Source organism: Trachypithecus francoisi, unplaced genomic scaffold, assembly GCF_009764315.1.
Source record: "Trachypithecus francoisi isolate TF-2019V2 unplaced genomic scaffold, Tfra_2.0 Lachesis_group20, whole genome shotgun sequence".
Lineage (NCBI taxonomy): Eukaryota > Metazoa > Chordata > Mammalia > Primates > Cercopithecidae > Trachypithecus > Trachypithecus francoisi.
Window position 1 is genome coordinate 53,968,118 of NW_022681466.1, and position 24,805 is coordinate 53,992,922.

General features: G+C 37.1%; 1 protein-coding gene across 2 annotated transcripts in view; it reads left to right on the forward strand.

Moving 5' to 3' along the window:
- NLK (nemo like kinase) overlaps positions 1-24,805 on the forward strand; it is a 157,002-nt gene that overhangs the window by 87,204 nt on the left and 44,993 nt on the right. For both annotated transcript variants that reach the window (XM_033184362.1, XM_033184361.1), the window contains exon 3: positions 4,721-4,776. In XM_033184362.1, the coding sequence (XP_033040253.1) occupies positions 4,721-4,776 (56 nt within the window). The remainder of the gene's footprint in view (positions 1-4,720; positions 4,777-24,805) is intronic.

Consider the following 24,805-nt stretch of genomic DNA (forward strand, 5'->3'; position numbering starts at 1 on the left):
TCTTCATGACTGAGATAAGCAAAGATGTCTTAACTGGACAGATAAAACAGCCATAAAAAAATTGTTAAATTGGACACCATTAAATGTTAATTTCTGGCCGGGCGCGGTGGCTCAAGCCTGTAATCCCAGCACTTTGGGAGGCCGAGACGGGCGGATCACGAGGTCAGGAGATCGAGACCGTCCTGGCTAACACGGTGAAACCCCGTCTCTACTAAAAACTACAAAAAACTAGCCGGGCGAGGTAGCGGCACCTGTAATCCCAGCTACCCGGGAGGCTGAGGCAGGAGAATGGCATAAACCCGGGAGGCGGAGCTTGCAGTGAGCTGAGATCTGGCCACTGCACTCCAGCCTGGGTGACAGAGCGAGACTCCGTCTCAAAAAAAAAATGTTAATTTCTGTTAACATTAATGTTAAGAACTAAATGTTCATCAAAAGTTAAGAGAATGAAAAGACAGACCTCAGACATATATCCAATAAAATACTTATTTCCAGATACATTATGGGCTAGAACAATTTTTAAAATAAATATTCAGTGTTTGAGGAAGACAATTAGAAATAAATGTTTTACTTGATATTTTTCAGACTGAATTATATATCTAAGTATCATATATAAAGAGCTTCTATAACTGAAGATGTTTTGCCCAAAGACTTAATGAAAAATTTCACAAAAGAGGATAACATTTCAAAGTGTTCAAAGTCATTATTCATCAAAGAAATGTAAATTAAAACGACATTGAGTTAACCCTATGTACCCAACAGACTGGCTGAAATTAAAAAGACTGACAGTACCAACTGTTGGCAAGGACGTAGATTAACTGAAACTCTAATCCATTGCTAGTGAGAGCATAAATTTGTAAAACTACTTCAGAAAACTGGCAATTTGTACTAAAGCTAAATATATACCTACCCAATGACCCAGCAATTCTATTTAGTATACACTCAAGAGAAATGAATGCATATATTTACCAAAAGAGTGTATAAGAATGTTTGTAGCAGCATTATACGTAATAGCTAGAAATTGGAAACAATATGAATGTATGCCAACAGCACTCTGGATAAGTACTTTGTGATATAGTCCAGTTGAATAATAGCACACTACACATCACCAAAAAGGATAAACCACTGATTCACACAGGAACATGAATGAATCTCACAGGCATAACAGTAAATGAAAGAATCTATACACAAAAGACTTTACTCTTTATTATGCAGTTTGTGTAAAGTTCAAGAACACACAAAATGAATCTTTGGTGACAGAAGTAAAAACAGTGCCAGGATGGGTTTTGACTGAAAAAAGGGCAAATGGGCCGGGTGCAGTGACTCATGCCTGTAATCCCAGCACCTTTGGAGGCCGAGGTGGGTGGATCATGAGGTCAGGAGTTCGATATCAGCCTGGCCAACATGGTCAAACCCCCTCTCTACTAAAAATATAAAAATTAGCTGGGCGTGGTGGCGCATGCCTATAGTCCCAGCTACCTGGGAGGCTGAGGCAGGAGAATCGCTTGAATCCAGGAGGCAGAGGTTGCAGTGAGCCGCGGTCATGCCACTGCCCTCCAGCCTGGGCAACAGAGCAAGACTCCCGTCTCAAAAAAAGAAAAGCAAAGCAAAGGAGCTAAAATGCCTAATTTCTTAACCTGGGTGGTATTTACATGGAAATATGTGTGTATATAAAAATTCATCAAGTTACAGTCAAGATTTGTATACCTTATGCTACAACTCTATAAAAAATAATAATAATAATATAGTCTCTACCATAAAAAACTTAGAATCTAGAATCTATTGTGGGGAGAGAGTGAGAAAAGAGTAGCTCCTTTGCTAAATGGGATTTAACTGTGTTCCTTATAGGTGTCTTATTCTTGTCTTTGAGTCTTTGGCAGAGTAGAAACTCAATAAATGTTGATTCTGTGAATGAACAGATAAATTTCTTGTCTTTATAGTTAGGATTGAGATTATTCACAGCAATTAATTATTTTATTGATAAAGGGCTGACTGAAATGAAGCTGTTTTCTTATGTAACCAGTTTATAGTGAATCTTCTAACATCATGGAGGTTGAAGTCCTAAAAAGCAGCTAACATAATGAGCTTTTATGTTTCTTAAAAGATTTGTGAAATGTGCAGAGACACTGTTAAGAAATGTGTTTGGCAATGACTATCATTTAAAGACATAACTTTAATTCATGTTTTAATTAGACAAGTCTACTTGCGTTTTTTTGTATTTGAAATCCTTTGAAGAGTGTGATATTTGAGGATATTTCAACTCTTTACAAGCCAAAGTCTTTACAAGCGTCCACCTATTTATATCTTAAGGCTAATCTCATGTACTTTATTCCCTCAAATATTAGTGGGGTTTATAGAGGATCTCCAGCTATTTAAATGAAGTCGGGAGTTTCGAACTCTGCCACTATACCTTCTCACTTACTCATTTACGTGCTTTTGAGATTCCTAGATCATTACTGATCTAAATACTGTTTTTACCACCTAGAAGCACTGTAGAATGCCATCCTCTGATAAACATTTTGGAGTAGAAAGAGCAGGAGGATAAAACAACAGGCGTTTAAAAAAATTCCAGGCATAGTTTAAAATATTGTACCTTTCGAACTAACAATCACAGCTAAATGCTGTAGTGCAAATGTCTATCCCTATTTTATATGGCTTTTTTACAAAAGGCCTCATCAAATATGGAGTAAGAAAGCATCATTCTTCTCTATCAAGGTTTAAAATGTATGGTTGTCACTTTCTTCTAGATAACCTCTAATTATAGCAGATAGATTTGAAGTGTAAAATAGCTTTGTATAATGGACACTGTCACTCATTGCATTCTGTTTCCCCCTTAGACAGGATGTGTGTTGTTCAGATACAGAGTTTAGAGTCCGAAAGATGTAAAGTAAAACACTAATTTCTAACTGCCTTCCTCGTTGTCAGATATTCATGTTAAAAATTGTTCTGGTACATAATGAGAAATTTTTGTGAATTTATTGGTTTAAAAAATATAGCTGGCTAATTATAGGTTTAAAAAATACATAGAAATGAAATAATATATCTGTCATATGAAAAAATTACTCTTCAAAGAAACTGGAAAATCTCTTATTTTCTGTTTATACCAGAATTCTAAATATAAACATTTTAATTCAAAAGGAAAGATAGATATTCCTTATAAAAACATCTAAACTATTTAAAAGCCTCTAACTGGCTTGAAAGTGAGTGAAGAATTTTTCATTACAAGAGGCTTTAATGCATAAAATAAATTTTTGCTTAAAATTTATAGTGAGAAATGCTTGACTGAAACAAGAATAACCTTTAAAATGAACCAGGTTTCTTCTACACATACATTGCAAGAGGAAACAAAAAAGAAATGGTGGAGAAACCTTTAGATTATCAATCGTACTATGTGAATCTTATTTAGCTCTTGATTTAGACTAACAAACTGCTTTTTAATATGAGAAAATAGGAAATTTGAGAACTGGATATTTGATGATGTTTTTAAACATTTACATTTTAGATTTGATCATTGTAATTTTAAACTTTTTTTTATTAGAGATACTGATTATGACTGAAATAAGTTTGGTATATGCTTGAGAATTATATAGGGAGAGTAAAGGATAGAGATGAAATAAAAATGTTCACGTGTGTGAATAACTGAGGCCAGGTATTGATTACATGGGTATTCTTTATACTATTCTGCCCACTTTTATATGTTTGAAGTTCTCTATAATAAAAAAAATTTAAGCTACAGATCATAAAATTTTAACTAGTACCACACAATTTATTTCCTGTTAAGTAGTTTCTTCCATGTCCTTTGAGCTTAGTATTTCTCATTAGCTTAGCAAGACAGCTGGGAGGGGATTTGTTTGTTATGTTTTGATGGCAGAAGTTACACGGGTACTACGCTGCTTTTATAAAGGACTTGCGTCGTCGTGTCTTTTTTCCTCACCCTAGTGACTTCTTACAAAAATCTTGGAATAAAATCAAAATGCTTAGTATGATTTAAAGAGACTTTGTGTAGTGTATTTCATACCTTCCTCTTCTACTTTGTTAGTCTATTTTCTTCCTACCCTCTATATTCCATAAGCACTGGATTTTCTGTTTCTAGAATCTGCTTCAGTGTCTTTACACTGTCTGCCCGCCGACCAACTCCTACTCAGCCTTCAAATTCTAGAGTAGTGTTACCCAGGGAAGCTTTTTCTCTCTACCCTTCTTTACATTTTTCCTCCAGAGTAATAGATGTTGTAATTACATATCTGTAACTATTTGTTTGTTTAGTGCTTACCTCTTCTGTAGTTGTGAGAGCAGGGATGATGCCTATTTTGTTCAACAGGATAACCTAAAAGCTTAGTGCTTGACAGGTAGAATGCACATAGTAAGGGTTTGCTGAACAGAAGAATAAAGGAATGAATGATAGATGTGGCTCCTCACACTCTTAGAGTAACATTGATTCTTTAAAATAGGACGTTTATTTCAAAAACTCTCCTGTGCAGGGATTTTGGTAGCGTGTGGTGTAATCCAATTGCCTCTGTCATTTTGTAAGTCTTTTGGATAGTAAGTTTACAAATCCATCTTAATGTTTAGGACTGTGTTTCTTGACAGATGAACTAATTTTCAGTGGGCAATTGTAACTAAGCTTTAAATCATTAAAGAGTTGTTAGTATTTACTTGCTTTTATGTTGAATTTTGTTTCCTTTTTAGTTCTCTAAATTTGACTTTTTTTTTTTCCTTTTCTCAGGTACTCTCTGCCCTTGACATACTCCAACCTCCACACATTGACTATTTTGAAGAAATGTATCCTAACCAGGGAATGTGAAAGAAGGGGACAATTTTTAAAATTAATTTGTTCTTCTAGCACCTTTTGGGGTTCATGCCTTCAAGTATTTTAAATCTCATCCTTGCAGAAGTGATTGAGTACCTGGAACCAGGTAATTTTGAAATCCTAAGTGTCTGGCAGAGCTCAATATTATCAACATACTCTATGTGGTGATGCCACAGAACAGAACGTCTGAACAGATATTTAATCCCCACACAGCCTTATGAGATAGATTATTACCATCCCCATTTTGCAGATGAAACCATTGAGGCAGCTTTGTTGTAGTAGAACCCAGGGAAGTGCTTTTACCACTATGCAACAGCTGCCTGTCAGTTAAGAGAGTAATACTGCCCTTTCTTATAACACTTGGGGTAAGATAAAAAATTATAGAATTAATGTAAGTTAAGTTGTCTTATGTTCCTTAGAATGGTGGTGGTGGTAGTGGTGATATTGACCTAATAGCCATTACTTATATAGTTTTTATCAGATGCCAGGCACAATTCTAAGCTCTTTACACATGTTTAATTTAATCCTACAAACATCCTCTGGGGAAGGTATTATGATTATTCCCATGTTACAGAAGAGGAAATTGAGGCACAAAAGGTAAGAAATTGACCAAGATCACAGAGCTAGTAAGTGTGGGGATGGAGATTTGGTTCCAGGTATTCTGACTATGTAGTCTTGCTTTCAGCCCTTACCTATGTGATTCTCAGGATAGAGCCCTTAACGTTGTCCTGTTACTACTGTTAATGTTTAAAAATAGTATGTTAGACATTGTGAATAATAATGAACTATAAAATAATGATAAAATAATGCCTGGTGATAGCTCCATGGTAACAATAAAATAATGCATGGTAATAGCTCCTGGGACTGTGCATGAAAAAAACTGAGACATAAGTTAACCTCACTGACATTCCTGGGCAAAGTGTCACCAGTTTCCATTCCGCATTTAACTTGGTAAAGCTTTAAATAAAAGACAGGAAATCCTAAGTCATTGATTTTGGTAAGCTCGTGATAATGCAGTTTATTCAAACTCTAGGCTTTTTTATTAATACTTTAGACCTATGACTCAGAATGGAAACCCATGTAATAGTGAGATACTTTTTCTGATTCACCAGTGAGGTAATGAAAATCTCATTCTTACACAGAGGGTAGGTAATTCCATATGAGGTTGTTATCTTTGATAACTTCCTGAGAAAATAGGAACAATTAAGAGCTTCCCAAGATAACTAAGCTGGCTAAGGATTTGGAAACCTTATATGGTAATAGAATTGTCACTGATCAACACTGCTGGGATGTTTTGATCTTTCAAACCAAAAGCTCTTGAATGCTAGTCAGTCCTCCATAGATGTGAGACTGCATCCATGAATGGAAAATATTTGAAAAAAAATAATAATAAAAAATAAAAAGTAATATGGCTGGGCACAGTGGCTCACACTTGTAATCCCAGCACTTTGGGAGGCTGAGGCAGGCCACCCTGGACAGATCGCTTGAGCCCAGGAGTTGGAGACCAGCCTGGGAAACATAGCAAGGCCTTGTCTCTACCAAAATTACAAAAAAAAAAAAAAATTTTGCTGGGTGTAGTGGCACATGCCTGTAGTCCCAGCCACTCGAGAGGCTGAGGCAGAAGGATCAGCTGAGCCCAGGACGTCTGTTATTCTCATGGTTACAGTTTATTATAGCAAAAAAGATACAGACTAAAACCAAGAAAGGAAAACAATTTAGAAAGTCTGGCATGAAGTTCCATTTGTCCTTTCCCAATGTAGTTGCATGGACAGTGCTTAATTCTCCCAGCAATGATATATGATAATATGGGCAAGTGTTGCCAACCAGGGAAGTTTACCTGAGCCTTGGTGTTCAGGGTTTTTACTGTGGGTCAGTCATATAGGCATGAAGCACCCATGTGAGTGACCTTAGCTGTTCAGTCTCCAGCCCTCCTTTTTCCCTTTCCCTCCAGAGGTCAAACTAATACAGCATAGCCCAAGGTCCAGGCAAAGACAGGTATTCACCATGTATCATATTGTTAACATAAACTATCTGGCATGGCCAAAGCCCCAGGTATACTAAGATACTATTATCAGGTGGATATTGCAGTGACCTAAGGTTATTTCCCAAAAGTCCAGGGCCAGTCTTGAAGACTTTTGGAATGGGCAGGGTTTGGACAGCCCAGGTCTGCTGAGTTAACCCTTTACTGCACATAGGCCATATGTGAGGAAAGAATGTTTCTATGTAAGTTAATTGGTGAATATGGATATATTGAATAAAAGCCAAATATATTTAGGTTCTCTTCATTGAACACTTAGTTAATTCATTATATCCATTTTTTACCTTATAGTTCAGGCACATATTGTTTATATCAGGCATTAATTTTGGTACTTGCTTTGAAAACTGTGCATATGCTTCTGTAAGATAAGAGTTCTCAATCACTTATTATTATTGGCCATAATTTAATTGAGTCTAGGAGATGTTTGATTCATCATTATTTCAAATAACAGAGGGAAAGTTAGCATAGTTATGGTTTAAAACCATGAGCGATATAGGTTGCTTAGTAGCTGTGGGTAGCAAATTTCAATCCATTTCATCAGTTAGAATGTTTCTTTGAAATTTTCCTCCTCAAAATTGTTCATAGATGTTTAAGTAAAGAGCCTTTGTCATAAAATATTCATGGAACCCTCTGGTATACCATTTACTTAAATGTTTTACTTTATTTCGTCCTATCATATCACTTAATTTTTTAGCTTCAGGTTAAAAATTTGACACATTACTCTCACAGTAATTAACTGACTACAGATGGAAAAATTAAATCTTTCAAACCTAAACTTCAGTAGTCTTCTGTTTTCTGCCTTATAATTCTTAGCTATATGTAGAAGCATGCATAGAAAAAAGGTAAGCGTTTACCAGTAATGGTGTCGATTGGAAAAAACTGAATCCTTTTAACATAAAAAGGAATCATACCTATAGCGGCCACAGGATTATAACGACTTTTTAGGAAGGAATGGTTTAGCTTGGAGTACAGGATACTGAAAAGTTGTATTATAGAACAACTATCAAATGAAAATGTAAGAAATACCTTAGTTACATATATGCTGTGCCTTCACTGCTGATTCTTTTAGTGTCCTAAATGGGAAAGTTTTCTGTGTCCTTTGTTTTGTTTTGAGACGGAGTTTCACTCTTTGTTGCCCAGGCTGGAATGCAATGGCACAATCTCGGCTTACTCCACCTCCTGGGTTCAAGAGATTCTCCTGCCTCAGCCTCCCAAGTAGCTGAGATTACAAGTGCATGCCACCATGCCTGGCTAATTTTGTATTTTTAGTACAGACGAGGTTTCACCATGTTGGCCAGGCTGGTCTTGAACTCCTGACCACAGGTGATCTGCCTGCCTTGGCCTCCAAAAGTGCTGGGATTACAGGCATGAGCCACTGTGCCTGGCCATGTGTCCTATGTTTTTGATACAAATAAATTGGCTGCAGCCAAAGCAAAAAAAAAAAAAAATTCCTCAGTTTCCTTACTCTCTTTTTTCTCCTTGAAAAATAAAAAACCTATTACCTAAAACATAAAAATATTAAAGATTAATAGGACCTCAAGTTACTATATGAATTCAGCATACTATATTATCTATGTCAGCAGCTCCCTCTGTAGTATCTCCGAAATATGGCACACACATTACAAATGGTTTTAGATGTTTTTTAATTTGGAGGATTATTGTGTCTACAGATTTTAGAGTAGGTAGGTAATATTTTGAATTTTAAATAAGTGATCCTGGAATTATGCTTTTAAGAAACTATTTTGAGGTCTGTATGAAGTTCTGTTGTTTTAGGCAAGTTCTTAGTATATTGTTATACATCTAATGAGTTTTTTAATACTTAGTTGAATGGGTCAGTACATCGAGTCAAAAATATATATTTATATTAAGTTGTGAGGGAAAATAAATAATCCTAAATAATTATCCACTGTACATAAAGTACCACATCATTACACTTTTTCTAAGATTAGAAAAGTTGGGATATATATTACATATTCAAGTTTTAATAGACAAACATTTTAAACCAGCAGGCACTTTTAAACCTAATATAATAGTGAATATAATTTAGAAAATTTGAGTTCTATGTGCATTTTGATATAATCAAATGTAAAGTAAGAGTATCAGTGTATAGTTTCATGCAGTTAATCATGTATTTCCTTAAGAGACTGAAACTGTAATAAAATTATTACATCAGTGCTCCCCAAAAATTTAGTGTGGATTTTGAAACACCATGCATTTTTAGATAACTTCTTGAAGCAACAAAAAAAAGTCAATATCTAGACTCTAAGTTTTTGTAAATCTGCCTACAGGGTTCAACAGATCTGGGACAGACAAGTCAGATGTGAAAGGAGCAATAACTTCTATCATGACCTCTGTATCTTTTAACTTTTTGTCTTCATAGTTTTTAATCTATCTAGGAAATATATTATTTAATAATTTTAAAGATTATGTATTTTTCTGAGCTGATGTTTTAGCTTTTAAAGGATTACATTTTTCATTTTGTACTTTTGAGTTTCTATTTGGAAATCTGTGTGAAAAGAGTTTGGTACTTAATTACTTTGAGCCTACTGAAATTTAAATCAAGAGAAACCAGTTCTAATTGTTTGATTAGAAAACGGAATTTATTATGCTTCAGTTTGGATTCTGGATGCTCTACAATGCACATTTACAGGCCCTTTCCTAGAAAGCACTAGCTACCTACAGGGTTGGAAATAAAAATTTGGTTTGGTTTGGGAAAAGCTTATTTTTGACTTAAAGCATAACTTAGCATTTTATGAAGACGAACATGGGTGGTGTGAGTCTTATATGCTAGAAGCAATTACATTCTAAACTCAGTGGAAATGAGAAGTCTAGTGGAGTGTCCGTACACAGTTTGTTGAGATGGTCTCGGATTTTACTTGATGTTCTGGCACAATTATTGTGAGGTTCTCACTCTCAGAAGTGTCACTGTTTGTATGATAGGTTTTGCCTGTGCAGGCAGTGTTTTAAATAGGAATCTCTTGTCATAAAGACTGAGGAAACCTATGTGTCCATTGCAGCCAGTAAGAGTCTCTAGTGCTTTGAAACAGCTGTATAACCCTCAGGGAATCTTAGGAGTCATTGAAAAACTAAGAACAATGGAAACAAAATGTATATATGCTTATGTAAGTGTACTCTTTCTTCAATAATGGTACTACTAAGGACCAGAAATTTATATCCTGGGAGCTTTGAAGATTCCCATCTTGTAAGAACTTCCTGTTCATTTATTCCGTAAACATAAACATCAACTATGTTTCCAGATTCAGGACATTCTGTCTGTTTTATTCATTGTTACATTACCAGTACTTAGAACAGTGCCTGACATAAAGTAGGTACAAAATAAATATTTGGTAAATGAACCAATAGATGATTTCTGGTCCAGGTTTATAATCTAGTGGAGGATACAGTCACATAAATAATGACAATAATATAGGTTGGAAAGTATAATGACAGAAAAGAACTGGCCAGGCATGGTAGCCCATGCCTGTAATCCCAGCACTTTGGGAGGCTGAGATAGGTGGATCACCTGAGGTCAGGAGCTCAAGACCTGTCTGACCAACATGGCGAAACCCTGTCTCTACTAAAAATACAAAAATTAGCCGGGTTTGGTGGCGTGTGCCAGTAATCCCAGCTACTCAGGAGGCTGAGGTGGGAGAATCTCTTGAACCCAGGAGGTGAAGATTGCAGTGATCGTGCCACTGCACTCCAGCCTAGGTGACAGAGAGAGCCTCCATCTCCCCACCAAAAATACAAAAGAACCAAGGTATCCTGAGAGCACTGGGGGGGTTCTCATTTTTACTCTCCCCCATTTTAGTTTCCCACTGAATTACTAGAAAAACATTTGATGATTTAAAACAAAAACAAGCTGGGCGCGGTGGCTCAAGCCTGTGCTGTGGCTCCCAGCACTTTGGGAGGCCGAGACGGGCGGATCACGAGGTCAGGAGATCCAGACCATCCTGGCTAACACGGTGAAACCCCGTCTCTACTAAAAAATACAAAAAACTAGCTGGGCGAGGTGGCGGGCGCCTGTAGTCCCAGCTACACGGGAGGCTGAGGCAGGAGAATGGCGTAAACCTGGGAGGCGGAGCTTGCAGTGAGCTGAGATCCGGCCACTGCACTCCAGCCTGGGCGACAGAGCAAGAATTCGTCTCAAAAAAAATAAATAAATAATAAATAAATAAAACAAAAACAAAAACTTTCACTTACCCACTATCACTGATCCTTTCTTCTTATCTCTGAAGCCTAGAACAAAAATTTAAAGAAAGGAAAAACCAAGAAATGTTGATAGAACAATCCAGGAACAGATAAATTCCTGACCTAACCACCATTTTTGTCAGTCTCTGGTTAACCTTGCTTATTCATTCAGTCAAACCTTTAGCACTACTATTATATATGACATTGTACTAACCTCTGAGATAAATACAAAGATGTATTGTTCTTTTATTTAATTTTCATTTTAAAAATGTAATATGTGAGATGCTATCCTAAATACTTTATTCATATCTCCAATTTATAGATGAAGAAACTGTAGCTCAGAGAGGTAAATAACTTGTCCAAGGTCACTTAGAAGTAACAGAGCTGTGATTTGAACCTGTATTGTATAGTCCAATGGACCAGGAGTACTCTCAACCCACCATGCCCTGCTGCCTCTTAATGCTTTCCCTCAAGGAAGATACTGTAATCAATGGGGGGGAGATGAGATGAGATGTAAAAGGATAACTAACGTGTGGTAGAATGTGCCAAAAGAATATAGTAAGGTGGTGTGGGACTTTAAAAGGAAAGACTACTTCAAGCAGAAAAAAACCATAAGGAAATTGTGTGGAGAAAAGACATTTCAGATGAGCATTGATGGATGAGAAGAATTTGGACAGGTAGCATTGAAGAGGATGGATATTCCAGATGGTGAGACTATCAGGAGCATAATTAGGGAATGGTAAATCATCTAGTTGACCAGAGTTTGATATGCAGAAATAATGAGAAATTAAACTAGGTAGGGCCAAGTCATGGGGGATTTTGAATGTTGAACTAAGGAAATTGGTCTCTTTTTTTTTTTTGAGACGGAGTCTCGCTCTTACGCCCAGGCTGGAGTGCAGTGGCCGGATCTCAGCTCACTGCAAGCTCCGCCTCCCGGGTTTACGCCATTCTCCTGCCTCAGCCTCCCGAGTAGCTGGGACTACAGGCGCCCGCCACCTCGTCCGGCTAGTTGTTTGTATTTTTTAGTAGAGACGGGGTTTCACCATGTTAGCCGGGATGGTCTCGATCTCCTGACCTCGTGATCCGCCCGTCTCGGCCTCCCAAAGTGCTGGGATTACAGGCTTGAGCCACCGTGCCCAACCTGGAAATTGGTCTTAATTCAGTTGACATTGGGCCCCAGTGAAAGATTTTTGTGATGAAGAATAACAGAATCAGAAGTGTACTTTAAAAACTTGACAAGGAGTTTATATTTGATAATGGAAAGGTTCTGGAAATAGTGCCAGTGGTTGCACAACATTGTGAATGTGCTTAATACCACTGAATTGCACACTGAAACATGATTAAATGATCAATTTTGTGTGTATTTTAACGTAATTTTTTAAAAACACCATAACAAGGACCTGACTGTTGGAGCTGAGAGGCAGTGACTGTCATGAAAGAAGAACAGAATGATGTTTGGCATCTTCCCAGATGGTTTTTCATGATGCTCAATGTTTGTTTTATGCCCTTTCTAACTTTACCCTCAGCAAAGATGTACCAGCAGGTAATACAAAATATGGTTGTTGCCATCACCTTTAAGGAGTTCATGGTGTAATAGAGATGATAGACAGTTTTCAAATAGTTATAGTACCAGAGTAATCAATTTTACAATAGAGACATTAACCAAATTATCTTATGGATTAAAAAAAAAATGCCCTGCACTCCTTCTCTACTCCCCTACTCCACCCCCCAAAAACAGCTTGGAAGACTTACCTACAACTTAATAATTTTCATAGAATAAAACGTGTTCAGTAGTCCTTCCAGCATCAATTCATATAAGAACAATTACATATTAGTAGGATAAGTATATTTTCAGTATTTCTAGTAACACTCTCATTTTTCCAAAAAATTTTAATCCATGTCTCATTCCTGTTCATGGGTCCGTGTAACCCTTTTTGCATAGCTTTTCTAATTAAATAACAATATGAAACAGTGCTAACATATGGTATAACTAAGTGGATAATCTAATATTCATTCTGTAAGAGGTAGAAAGTGGGTACTGTGAACAAATGTATTAGATACTATATTGTATCATCTGTCTAGACAGAGGAGGGACATCCTTTTAAATGGACCACCATTTTATTTCATCTCTTCTCAACTCCCATAAAAAGTACTCAGAAACAGACTCTTTGATATACTTTCTCTAAATTTTTCTTGTAGATTTTTGTTCTCTGTTTATTTTGAATCTTCTCTGTTCTTCCGAACTGTTTCTTTTAGTAACTTTGTCTTTTAAAATCTACGACCACAAATGAGCTACACTGGTGATGGGTAACACTGGCTAGGTAAGGACTAACATCTGTAGGTTGGTGTGTTTAGAGACTTGTAACACTGGTAGCAATCTGCTCTCAGGTTTTAATGACATTTGTGCAGCTTTACAATAGATCATACTGGAGTAAATGCTCTCAAACTCTGTTGGGCAGAAGGACATTTGACACCAAATTGTCTGGACATGGAAGTAAGTTTTTCAGACCTGTTAAGGAAAGGTTACTCGGGTCTAATTTGAGGGCTCATTGTCTTTTGGAGAAAGTGTTGATATTCATTGTATTGGCAGTAAGAAGGACAATGAAGTTATATGACTGATAACGTTCATCCCTTACCTTCTGAATGCATTGAGAGATAATTGAAGAATTTGCCCTTTCTCTTCATGAATGAAGAAATTGATACAGTAAAATATTCCTAAGGTATATAGAGGCTCTTCTTTCAAATATAGTTTTATACTCCAAAAAACAGTGACATTCCAGTCACTTTGGCTTCTGTTCCTCAGCTCTTAATCTCTGGGTTTGTGTACATGTTCATTTGCTTTGGAGGGTTATGATGGTGGAAGATTAATCACCAGTCTCTACCATCTATGTTTGACAGACACAGAGCTTGCCTTACCTTCTCCAGAGCACTTTGTAAAGGAGAGAGCTGAAGTTCGAAATAACATCATTTTCTCTAGAATGCTCTTCTTGTTCTATTACACACATGGTTATAGCCTTAGTGAAAGAGACTCATCTGACAGATCTTATGGACTGTAACAGAATGACAGCTTTCCCGCTTTTTTCTTTTTTTTCTGGTGATTGGATTGATTTTTTTTTTTTTTTTTTAGTCAGTTTTAAATTACAACTGAGGTAGTTTTAATTTTTGACATTCTATACAACAAATTTGTTACTTTACAAAGAAAAGGAATCTGCCTTTGCCTGGGAAAGAGATTGTCGTATTCAAACGTTTTAACAACATGACCTTTTATTCCATTGATTTCTATAGAGAAGCACAGGCATGCTTCAGAAAAGGTCAGTGATTCTAATTGAAGCACACCGATTTTTTTCTAGTTGCAAAGGCTCCCGTGCTTTTTGTTGCAGAGAAGATGATGAGATTTAAGGCTGACCATTTGTTACAAGAGAACACAATTCTCTCTGTGACACATTGCTGTTTTTCTTTCATGTGGAAAGCATTGTTTGAAATCAACCATATCTGTAAACCAGATTGTCATTATCCACACGATTCAATGCCTTCACTTTTATTTCAGATCAGCCAGTTTCATATCTGAGTACTAGGTTGAAATTTCCTTCCCCTGTGCACCTGATTTTGGAAGAAAACAAAAATGTGAGCAGAGAGATTTTATTAAGTCTCACACATTTATGGCTGTAGATTCTTTTTTCAGACAGGAATGGCAGGATTTCAGAATTTGTGTTTAAGTTACCTAAGCATGTTAATGCTTAAAGTGCTTAACTATGTTATCACTTAAGCATGTTTTAACTGTCATTCATGTACTTGTCATATAAGAGAACTTATGGCTTGAGGGGGCCAGGCTTGGGCATCTATGTACTACAGTTTATTAAACCAAATTTACTGTGTCTTTTGGAAAAGTCACCTGACTCATATTTGTTCCAATATGTATCACATTGAAGATGAAAACTTTTTTTTTTTTTTTTTGAGACGGAGTCTCGCTCTGTCGCCCAGGCTGAAGTACAGTGGCGTGATCTCATCTCACTGCAAGCTCCACCTCCCGGGTTCAAGTGATTCTCCTGCCTCAGCCTCCTGAGTAACTGGGACTACAGGCACATGCTACCATGCCTGGCTAATTTTTGTATTTTTAATAGAGACAGGGTTTCACCATTTTGGCCAGGATAATCTCGATCTCCTGACCTCATGATCCACCTGCCTCGGCCTCCCAAAGTGCTAGGATTACAGGCGTGAGCCACCGTGCCCAGCCGAAGATGAAAAGTTTTAAAAAAGGATTGTAGAACCTTTGACCCATATGGGACCTACTTGATAAATATTTAATATTGTAAGATTTCTTTTTTTGTAATCGGACTTAGCATTAGTTTCTGTCCATATTAAATGAAGAAAGAATGATTAAGTTTCTTTTTTTTTTTTTTTTGAGGTGGAGTCTTGCTCTGTCGCCCAGACTGGAGTGCAGTGGCCAGATCTCAGCTCACTGCAAGCTCCGCCTCCCGGGTTTACGCCATTCTCCTGCCTCAGCCTCCCGAGTAGCTGGGACTACAGGCGCCCGCCACCTCGCCCGGCTAGTTTTTTGTATTTTTAGTAGAGACGGGGTTTCACCGTGTAGACCAGGATGGTCTCGATCTCCTGACCTCGTGATCCACCCGTCTCGGCCTCCCAAAGTGCTGGGATTACAGGCTTGAGCCACCGCGCCCGGCCGAATGATTAAGTTTCTATCTGAAATCAGTAGAGAGTTTAGGAATTAAAGTAGGGTTTTCAAAGCTTTCTGTCCATATTCATTCTGTAGGAAATAATTTGATACAATATGTTCCCATTTTCTTTTCCCAACTCAGATAAACCAAGTAAATATCTTTATTTTGCTATCTGAAAGTTTTTAACACATCCTTAGAACTTCATACAACATCAGTAGCTCATTGCACTTGGAACATTAAATATGTTTTTAGACTTCAGTTGAGCAGGGAAGCCAGCCCACTGTCCTTCTGAACTCTAGGTGGCAAAAGCTTTTGACCTGATAGTTTTTTTACATAAGACAGTATCACAACTTTTTTATAAGCACAACTTGAACTGTCCACAATTGTTAGCTGTCTGTTATCAAGTGTTTATTCAGCAGTGCTTTATTATGACATATTTACACAACACCTTGTCATTAGTAAGCACTTATTTTTAATACTTTGTAAATTCTCCCAGTTCTTTTTGACTCTCTAAATGCTGTGTAATGAATCAGCTTTATTTTTCCTTTTTTTCTGAAAGGTATGAAAAATGTAAGTCATAGTATGTTGGCAGGCCTGAACATGGGAAGATGGAAAATTGACCTCCATCCATACATGACATAATTTTCTCTTTCAGCCTGAGATCCCAAGGACCACTCCCCTTATGATGCCCTGTAGTGAAAGTCACATCACCTCTTTTAGTTCATTTGAAAGGCCTTCCTGTCTGCATAACGATTACTTAGGCTTTAGTGTATAGCAAATCCTGAAATTGTTTTAAAGAATTGTTTAAAGTTCAAACTCAACAGCTGGATTTTTTTTTCCTCTCTGCTTTGAAGAGAGTCACTATAGTTGGAACAACTTATTCACGCTAGCTCTTTGAAACACCTGCGTTCCAAGTTAAGCCAAAAAAAAAAAAAAAAAAAAAACTAAAGCTTGAATCTAGTCTTTTCACCTCTCCATTAAAAAATAAATATAGCTCTAAAACTTCCCAGCTGGTGGGAATGAAATGCTGTCAGTGCTCCCAACTGTTAGACGGTAATATTGAATAACAACAAAGCCACACTTAATTTGAGCTTCTGAAAAGCCTCATAACCCCATTATCATTCTCCTGAACTGCTTAACCTTCTGGTTAACCTTCTGATTATTAGCCTCTTGACATATTTAATTCAGGTGTGAGAGTTTAGCGAAGCTCATGGGACTGTATTTATTTCATCTTTTTGTCATGTCCCACTGTGTTGACTTTATTTTTTAAGGTTGCTAGACACCAGGAGGCATGTGTTTCGTGGAGACCTAGAGGTTTCAGAAGCCACTAAATATATCAGACTTGCCATAATTGGAGGATATGGAGAATCAGTGGGGCTTTTAGGCACTTCATAGACCAGCTGAGTCTCCTGCTATCAGCTGAATTTATTTGAGAGCAGTACCTCAGGAAACTTAATAGACTTATAGCACACTAGCACAAATCTGAATTTTAGCCAGTGTACAGTTTATTTATGTACTGCTGATATTATTTTGCTCTCTACATATTCTGTCCCTGTCATTATTAAGTATTAATCAAAAATATTGAATTGTGTCTTTGGCAGTGGGTTTAAAAATTATATATTTATTGTGTCTTTGGCAGTGGGTTTAAATTATATATTTAATTGATAGTTTACCTCACTTAGAGGTGGCAGGAGAACCAGAAAATAGGATCAGGCTGAAGTGGTGTTTTTTTTTTCTAAAGAAAATATGATTTGCATGAGTAAGCAAAGTTTTGGGGTTTTTAATGTGTGCTTTTGTTTTGGGGGGATATGGGGACTTTAGTTATAGGATATTAATATTTTTCTGTAATTAGGGTTAAATATGAAGAATATTAATCTGATAGGTAATATTTATCACCCTGAGCTCAAGACTAAGAAACCCTTCAGGTTATTAACCCTTTACCAAAACCAGGAGTTACCCTGTGTGAAGATTCTCAGAGGTCTCACAGAAACTAGTACTTTTAATTGTTCCCTCAAGTTCCCATCTGTCAAAAATATGTCCTGTAGGAAACCTTTCTTGGTCTAAGAAAGGGCTTTTTGTCCTTACATGAATGAATGAGTAAACTCTAAAGGAATGTGTCTGTCATGGACATGTTTTTGATGCCAAAAACCCTGCATGAGACCACATTAATAAAAAGTGAATAAAGTTTTTCCCCTTCTTCAATGGTGATATACTTTTGAGATTACCTAGTCTTTCCTTTTGAGATCACAGTGACTTAAAGGAGCTTTTTTTTTTTTTTTTTTTTTAAAAGACAGAGTCTCACTCTGTCACCCCAGGCTGGAGTTCAGTGGCATGATCTCGGCTTGCTGCAGCCTCCGCCTCCAGGGTTCAAGGGATTCTCCTGCCTCAGCCTCCTGAGTAACTGGGATTACAGGTGTCCGCAACCACACCTGGCTAATTTTTGTATTTTTTAGTAGAGACAGAGTTTCACCGTGTTGGCCAGGCTGGTCTTGAATTCCTGATCTCAGGTGATCCGCCCATCTCAGCCTTCCAAAGTGCTGGGATTACAGGCATGAGCCACTGTACCAGACCAAAAGGAGCTTTTTTGAGTGGTCACCAATTTCTTTGTTCCTTATATTCTTTTGTTTTTTTCCCTGGAGAGAATGTTGGAAAGAAATAGAGGCACAATCATACATTTTGAAAAGGCCTGTGGACTTTGATATTAGGCAGCCCTGAGTTCAAATCCTGATTTTTTTTTCCTCCACTTACTAGCTTTTTGACTTTCAAAAAGTTATTTGATACTCCTCCCTAAGCCTCGGTTTCCTCAATGGTAATGGATATAATATTCTTACAGAGCTATTTTTAAGGAATAAATGAATTAACGTATGTAGAACATTTGGCATACCACCTAGCATGTATTGATGTTTAAAAAAAACTCATCTCTGATGGGGTTTTGGTATAGGTGTCCTTCCTGTTTGATAGTTTTCCGTTTGACAAACCTGAGAGAAACAAGAAATGGGGAAATGATTCCCTATTTAATAAATGGTGCTGGGAAAATTGGCTAGCCATAAGTAGAAAGCTGAAACTGGATCCTTTCCTTACCCCTTATAAGAAAATTAATTCAAGATGGATTAGAGACTTAAATGTTAGACCTAATACCATAAAAACCCTAGAAGAAAATCTAGGTAGTACCATTCAGGACATAGGCATGGGCAAGGACTTCATGTCTAAAACACCAAAAGCAACGGCAGCAAAAGCCAAAATTGACAAATGGGATCTAATTAAACTAAAGAGCTTTTGCACAGCAAAAGAAACTACCATCAGAGTGAACAGGCAACCTACAGAATGGGAGAAAATTTTTGCAACCTACTCATCTGACAAAGGGCTAATATCCAGAATCTACAAAGAACTCAAACAAATATACAAGAAAAAAACAAACAGCCCCATCAAAAAGTGGGGAAAGGATATGAACAGACATTTCTCAAAAGAAGACATCCATACAGCCAACAGACACATGAAAAAATGCTCATCATCACTCGCCATCAGAGAAATGCAAATCAAAACCACAATGAGATACCATCTCACACCAGTTAGAATGGCAATCATTAAGAAGTCAGGAAACAACAGGTGTTGGAGAGGATGTGGAGAAATAGGAACACTTTTACACTGTTGGTGGGATTGTAAACTAGTTCAACCATTATGGAAAACAGTATGGCAATTCCTCAAGGATCTAGAACTAGATGTACCATATGACCCAGCCATCCCACTACTGGGTATATACCCAAAGGATTATAAATTACTCTACTACAAAGTCACATGCACACGTATGTTTATTGCGGCACTATTCACAATAGCAAAGACTTGGAATCAACCCAAATGTCCATCTGTGACAGACTGGATTAAGAAAATGTGGCACATATACACCATGGAATGCTGTGCAGCCATAAAAAGGGATGAGTTTGCGTCCTTTGTAGGGACATGGATGCAGCTGGAAACCATCATTCTTAGCAAACTATCACAAGAAGAGAAAACCAAACACCGCATGTTCTCACTCATAGATGGGAACTGAACAATGAGATCACTTGGACTCGGGAAGGGGAACATCACACACTGGGGCCTATCATGGGGAGGGGGGAGGAGGGAGGGATTGCATTGGGGAGTTATACATGATATAAACGTTATGCACATGTACCCTAGAACTTAAAGTATAATAATAAAAAATAAAAAAAAAATCTTCCCTCCTCCCTCATATAATGATGATGATGATGATGATGACAGCGGCTACCACCTAATTCATTTTCTGTGTGCCAGGCATTTATATGTGATCCTAAATCCTAGCAGTAACTCTGTGTAGTAGGTGTCCCTGTACCTGTTTTATAAATGCAGAAACAGACTCAGAGAAGTTATTTAACTTACCTAATGTTATCAGGCTACTAAGTGGCAGAGTCAAGATTCTAACCTTGGTCATTTTGATTCCAAAGCCTACAACAAACATACCGCCTCCCACTGCTGAACCTGTTAACTCCTCATTTAAAATCAATTTCCAGGCCTTCTCCCTCTCACAAAGTAGAATTGTTTTGTTGTTACCTCTTTCTTTAGTTTTCTATTTTTGAAGTTTACTTTATCTTTTGAAGGACAGAGTACAAGAACAAGGGCTGTGATCTAGTGCCATGTCCACTGCACGCTAGCTAAGACCTTTGATTAATTTCTTTATCTCTCTAAACCTCTTTGCTCATCTATATAATGGGAACCCATAATGGGACTTACTTCTTATAGTAATTAGGAGTAGATGAGGCAAAATAAATTTAAAGCTGGATGCCTAACACAGAAAATTTCAGTAAATTTAAGCTGTTTTTCAGTCAGACTTCTTTGTTCATTTACATTAGAGTATTTTGCGCCTTCTTGCCCTCTCCTTGATTTTTACATGTCAGTGTCAGTCTTTTTCCAACCTCTTGGCTATTGCCTTGCGTTCATCCATCTTTTTTCTCTGTCTTGTCATTGAGTTAACATGTTCTCTACACCCACTTAGTACCCAGTCAGTGTTTATTGATGCTAATGATGATGGTTAAACAAAGATGTTGTTGGCACCAGTCCTGCAGGCTCTGAGACTGCCTGAGTAATCATGACTTCCTAAAAACAGAAAAGTACTCAATCATCTTATTTGTAATTGAAGGTCAGAATTTGATGTCAGCATTTGTTTCTGTGGTGACTGTGTAGCTTTTTCTGAAGAATTACTGTTGACAGTTGGGGTAGTCAGTATTTCTGGTGTGAGGCTGATTATCATGCATTCTTAAATTACTTCCTAAAATAGATGCAGCATCATAGAGGTGGGTTAAACAAATATTGATCTTGGTACAGATCTGCTTTAATTGGAGCAAGAGGTCAGGAGAGGCTTATCATTAAGGTGTAGATGGCTGCCAGGCTGTAGATTAGTTTCCTGGTCTTCTTGCCCATAATCTTTTTTGCATCAGAGAAAATTGTACAGGCCTATTTTTAATTCTGAGCACCCCTCTCTGTTCTCTCCCTTTTTGATATCTCTAATGTGTTCCCACCTAATGTCCTTGATCTTCAGAAGATGTCTCATTTCTTGCTCTTTCTTGCCTCAAATTCTGTCCTCCATGAAAACGTTTTCTTCTCAGCAAACTCTGTGGAAATCTAGCAGGATGTGCTGCTTATTATATTTGGGCACTGTCCACTAGCAGTTCAGCTGCTGACACTGGTTGCATTATTCTAAAGAATGTCATGTTTTTAAGGTTGAATTTGCAACCCATTAATGGTGACAAGCTTCCATAATTTTAATATCCAAGGTTTTTAATAAAAGGAAGGAAATGGAAAAAAAATTTTAAGATAAATTTTTATGCGAATAAAAAGAAGATTGTAACCAAATGCAAATAAATACCTCAGTGTGGCATATTTCATTTAGTAGAAAGTAGAAATTCTTATTTTTTACTGTATCTAATTATTCCCAAACTTATATTTTTAACTTTTATCTACCATCAAAGGCCTGTCCTATATTTCCAGCAATCTCTAATTTAGACTTTAAAAACGAATCTGTAAAGGGCTACTAGTCCAAGTCCTGTACCCTTCCCCCCCCACACACACACACAGAAGTAGCCAGGAGTTCCTTTTCTTTTGTATGCAAATGCATATAAACATTTGTACATATGTATACACTAACGTTTTAGTTCTCATGCACTTAAAAAATATGAGAGGATATGAAGCTATTTAAGCATATATGATTCATAAGTGCAGGGAAAATGTTTCTTGTATCGTCAAGATTATTTTTATAATTTGACTAAAGAAGGGTAAGAGGTAAAAGACTTGAAGGAAGTAAATACTCAGGAGGTAGAAAAAGACACTGAGACAAAGAGAATGAGGTAGCAAAATTTGCCTCTTGATTTTTTTATCCTTTTTATTTTTAAGTCATTGGTCAAAAGGGTATCATTATTTGTCAGACATTTCTTCACTAGCAGTTGAGACTTGTTATGTGGAAATAGCCACACGTTGTTATAAGGATTAAATGAGGTGACCTATGTTAAAAGTGGCATGGTAAGCTCAAAAATACTTTTCAGCAAACAGATAAATCCTCTGCAAATGTGGGATTATTTCTTATTTGTGGTTGTGTTCTGCCAGTAACAGAGCTAAAACTAAAATTCAGGTGCTGGAAGAAATGCATAAAAGTACTTGGGTGGATTGAGCAGTTACTTCAGGTGTCTTTGGATTCAATTTCTTCCTAAAGGAAAGACTAAACTTCAAAAAGAGAAAAATTAGTTTTTTAGCATAACCTGCTACTTGTGTTGTGGGGATTCATGAAATAGTTCATATAAAGTACTTAAAGAAGTGTCTTGCAAATAGTGAGCACTCAATAAGTGTTCATTTTATTTTTATTACTTTTCATGTTGTTTTTAAAAAACTTTTTTTTTTTTGAGACAGGGTCTTGCTCTGTCACCAAGGCTGGAGTGCAGTGGCAATCAGGGCTCACTGCAGCCTGGAACTCCTCCTGGGCTTAAACTTAAAATCCTTTCACCTTAGGCACAAGTAGCTGAGAATACAGGTGCACACCACCACAGCCAGCTAATTTTTAAATTTTTTTGTAGAGACAGGATCTCTTTATGTTGCCCAGGCTGGTCTCGAACTTCTGACTATAAGCGATCTTCCTGCCTCGGTCTCCCAAAATGCCAGGTTTATAGGTATGAGCCACTGTGCCTGGCTTAAATAAATTTGTTAAGGATGAACCATTTTAGGAAACCAAATATGAGTGTATATGTTTTTTATACAGTATAGATAAATTGCCAACTAGTTTGCACATCTGATTCAGTAATTTGTAGGTGCTGAAGAAAGCTTTTTTTTGACGGTTTCTCACTTGTTGAAATCTCTTTAGTTATTGGAAATTAGTAATTCTAATTTAGGGATTTATCTCTTTAGAAGAATATATCTTTGTTGTGCAACTTTGTTGCTTTTATTCCTGGTGGCTCTATGATGGCAAGTCTGGTTTATTCAATTCGAAAGCAGAACCTAAGGAGCTTTATGAGATGAATAGCTGTAACAGTGTTGTAATCTTTGAGTGAATTGCAGTTGCTTGTTTAATTGTGTGTCTCCCTTGTTAGGCTGTTGAGTTTCTCAGTGAAAGCAGTGGGCTGTCTTGTACACCACTGCATTTCTAGTACCTAGATTGGCATCTTGTACATGCTGCTATTCAAAATTTGTTGGAGAATGAAGACAGTGACTTCTTATTTGGAATAAACATGGCAAGGAAAGGAATACCACATTATGTAATACAATATTGATTTTCTGATTTTGCTTGAAGCCTGGTTTTTGCAACATTTAAGTAATGGCAGTCTCATGTATTTCATTTTCTCTTTTTAATAGTAAACAAATAGAGGTAATATAACTTCATGGAAAGGGTCAGACTTCAGAATCATTACAGTCTAGATTTAAATGCAAACTGTGTAGAGCAGCTTAACCTCTCCCAGCCTCAGTGTGCTTATTTCTTAAATAGAAATACAGCAGCTATAAAGTAGGTGTTATGAAGATTAAATGAGATCACATATAAAGTGGCACATAGTAGCTTCAAATAAACATTAACATCCTTTCTCCTTTTCTTCTCCTTATAGCCCATAATTAAGAATAATTCAACTGTTTTTTGTTTCATAGAAACCTGCATATGGTGGTGATATTTGGTTAAGAAATTGGAATAACAGACCTGTAAAGGCAAGTTTCCATGGGAAACAGCTTGGTGGGAGTGGAGAGAGCACTAGATGAGGAGTCAGGAAACCTGAGCTAGTCTTGGCTTTTTACTGACTGGGAATGTGACCTTTGGTAAAGAATCTAACCTCTCTAGCCCAAGTTTGTGTTTCTTTTAAGTGATGTTCTCCAGTGACTAACATGAGAAAGCAGTAAAAAAGCTCGAAATATTATTTTTAAAAATTAACTCTTTAAAGCAATACAGAGACATTGTTATTTCTCTTGGGTGCCTGAGACATCAGAGCCACCCTCCTCCCCCACCCCCACCAAAACATTTGCATCATTCAGGGTTTTTTTTTTGAAGCAAATCAGTACATTTGGAATCCATATTTCATGGAGCTACTTAACTAATTGCTGCAATCAGCAGCAATTTGTTTTATAGTAGGGCTGTTCAAATCACTTTGAGGTTGGCATACCATGCACAGTGTGTTTTTAACAATCATATTTTTAATGGCATGTTTAAATAGGAGAGGTGGTTAATCTGCTCATATTCTTCTGAAAGCCTTAACTTTGGTCCTATAGTTTATCTTCATCCAATGGTAACTTAAAGGGCCATAGCAAGTTCATTGACCCAGTGGGTGCACCAGCTGTTGGAGTGGCTGTCCCATTTAGAAAGACCGGGAGAGGGAAGGAGCACCCTGTTTTCACTCTTGTTTGGAGACCCTCGTTAAATTTCTCAGAAACAATAATCAGATAGATGCTGTTCAAGTTAATGGCACCTCTGAATCCCTGTCAAGAGAGCTTTATTTAATGTGCAACAGACCTGGAGTGATGCAGGTGCCTTTTCAGTACCTCATTTAATTTAAGCTGCTTTAGTTGGCATGGCAACTAGTTGAGACATCTGGGAGACATTATGCTGGGGATTGAGACTTC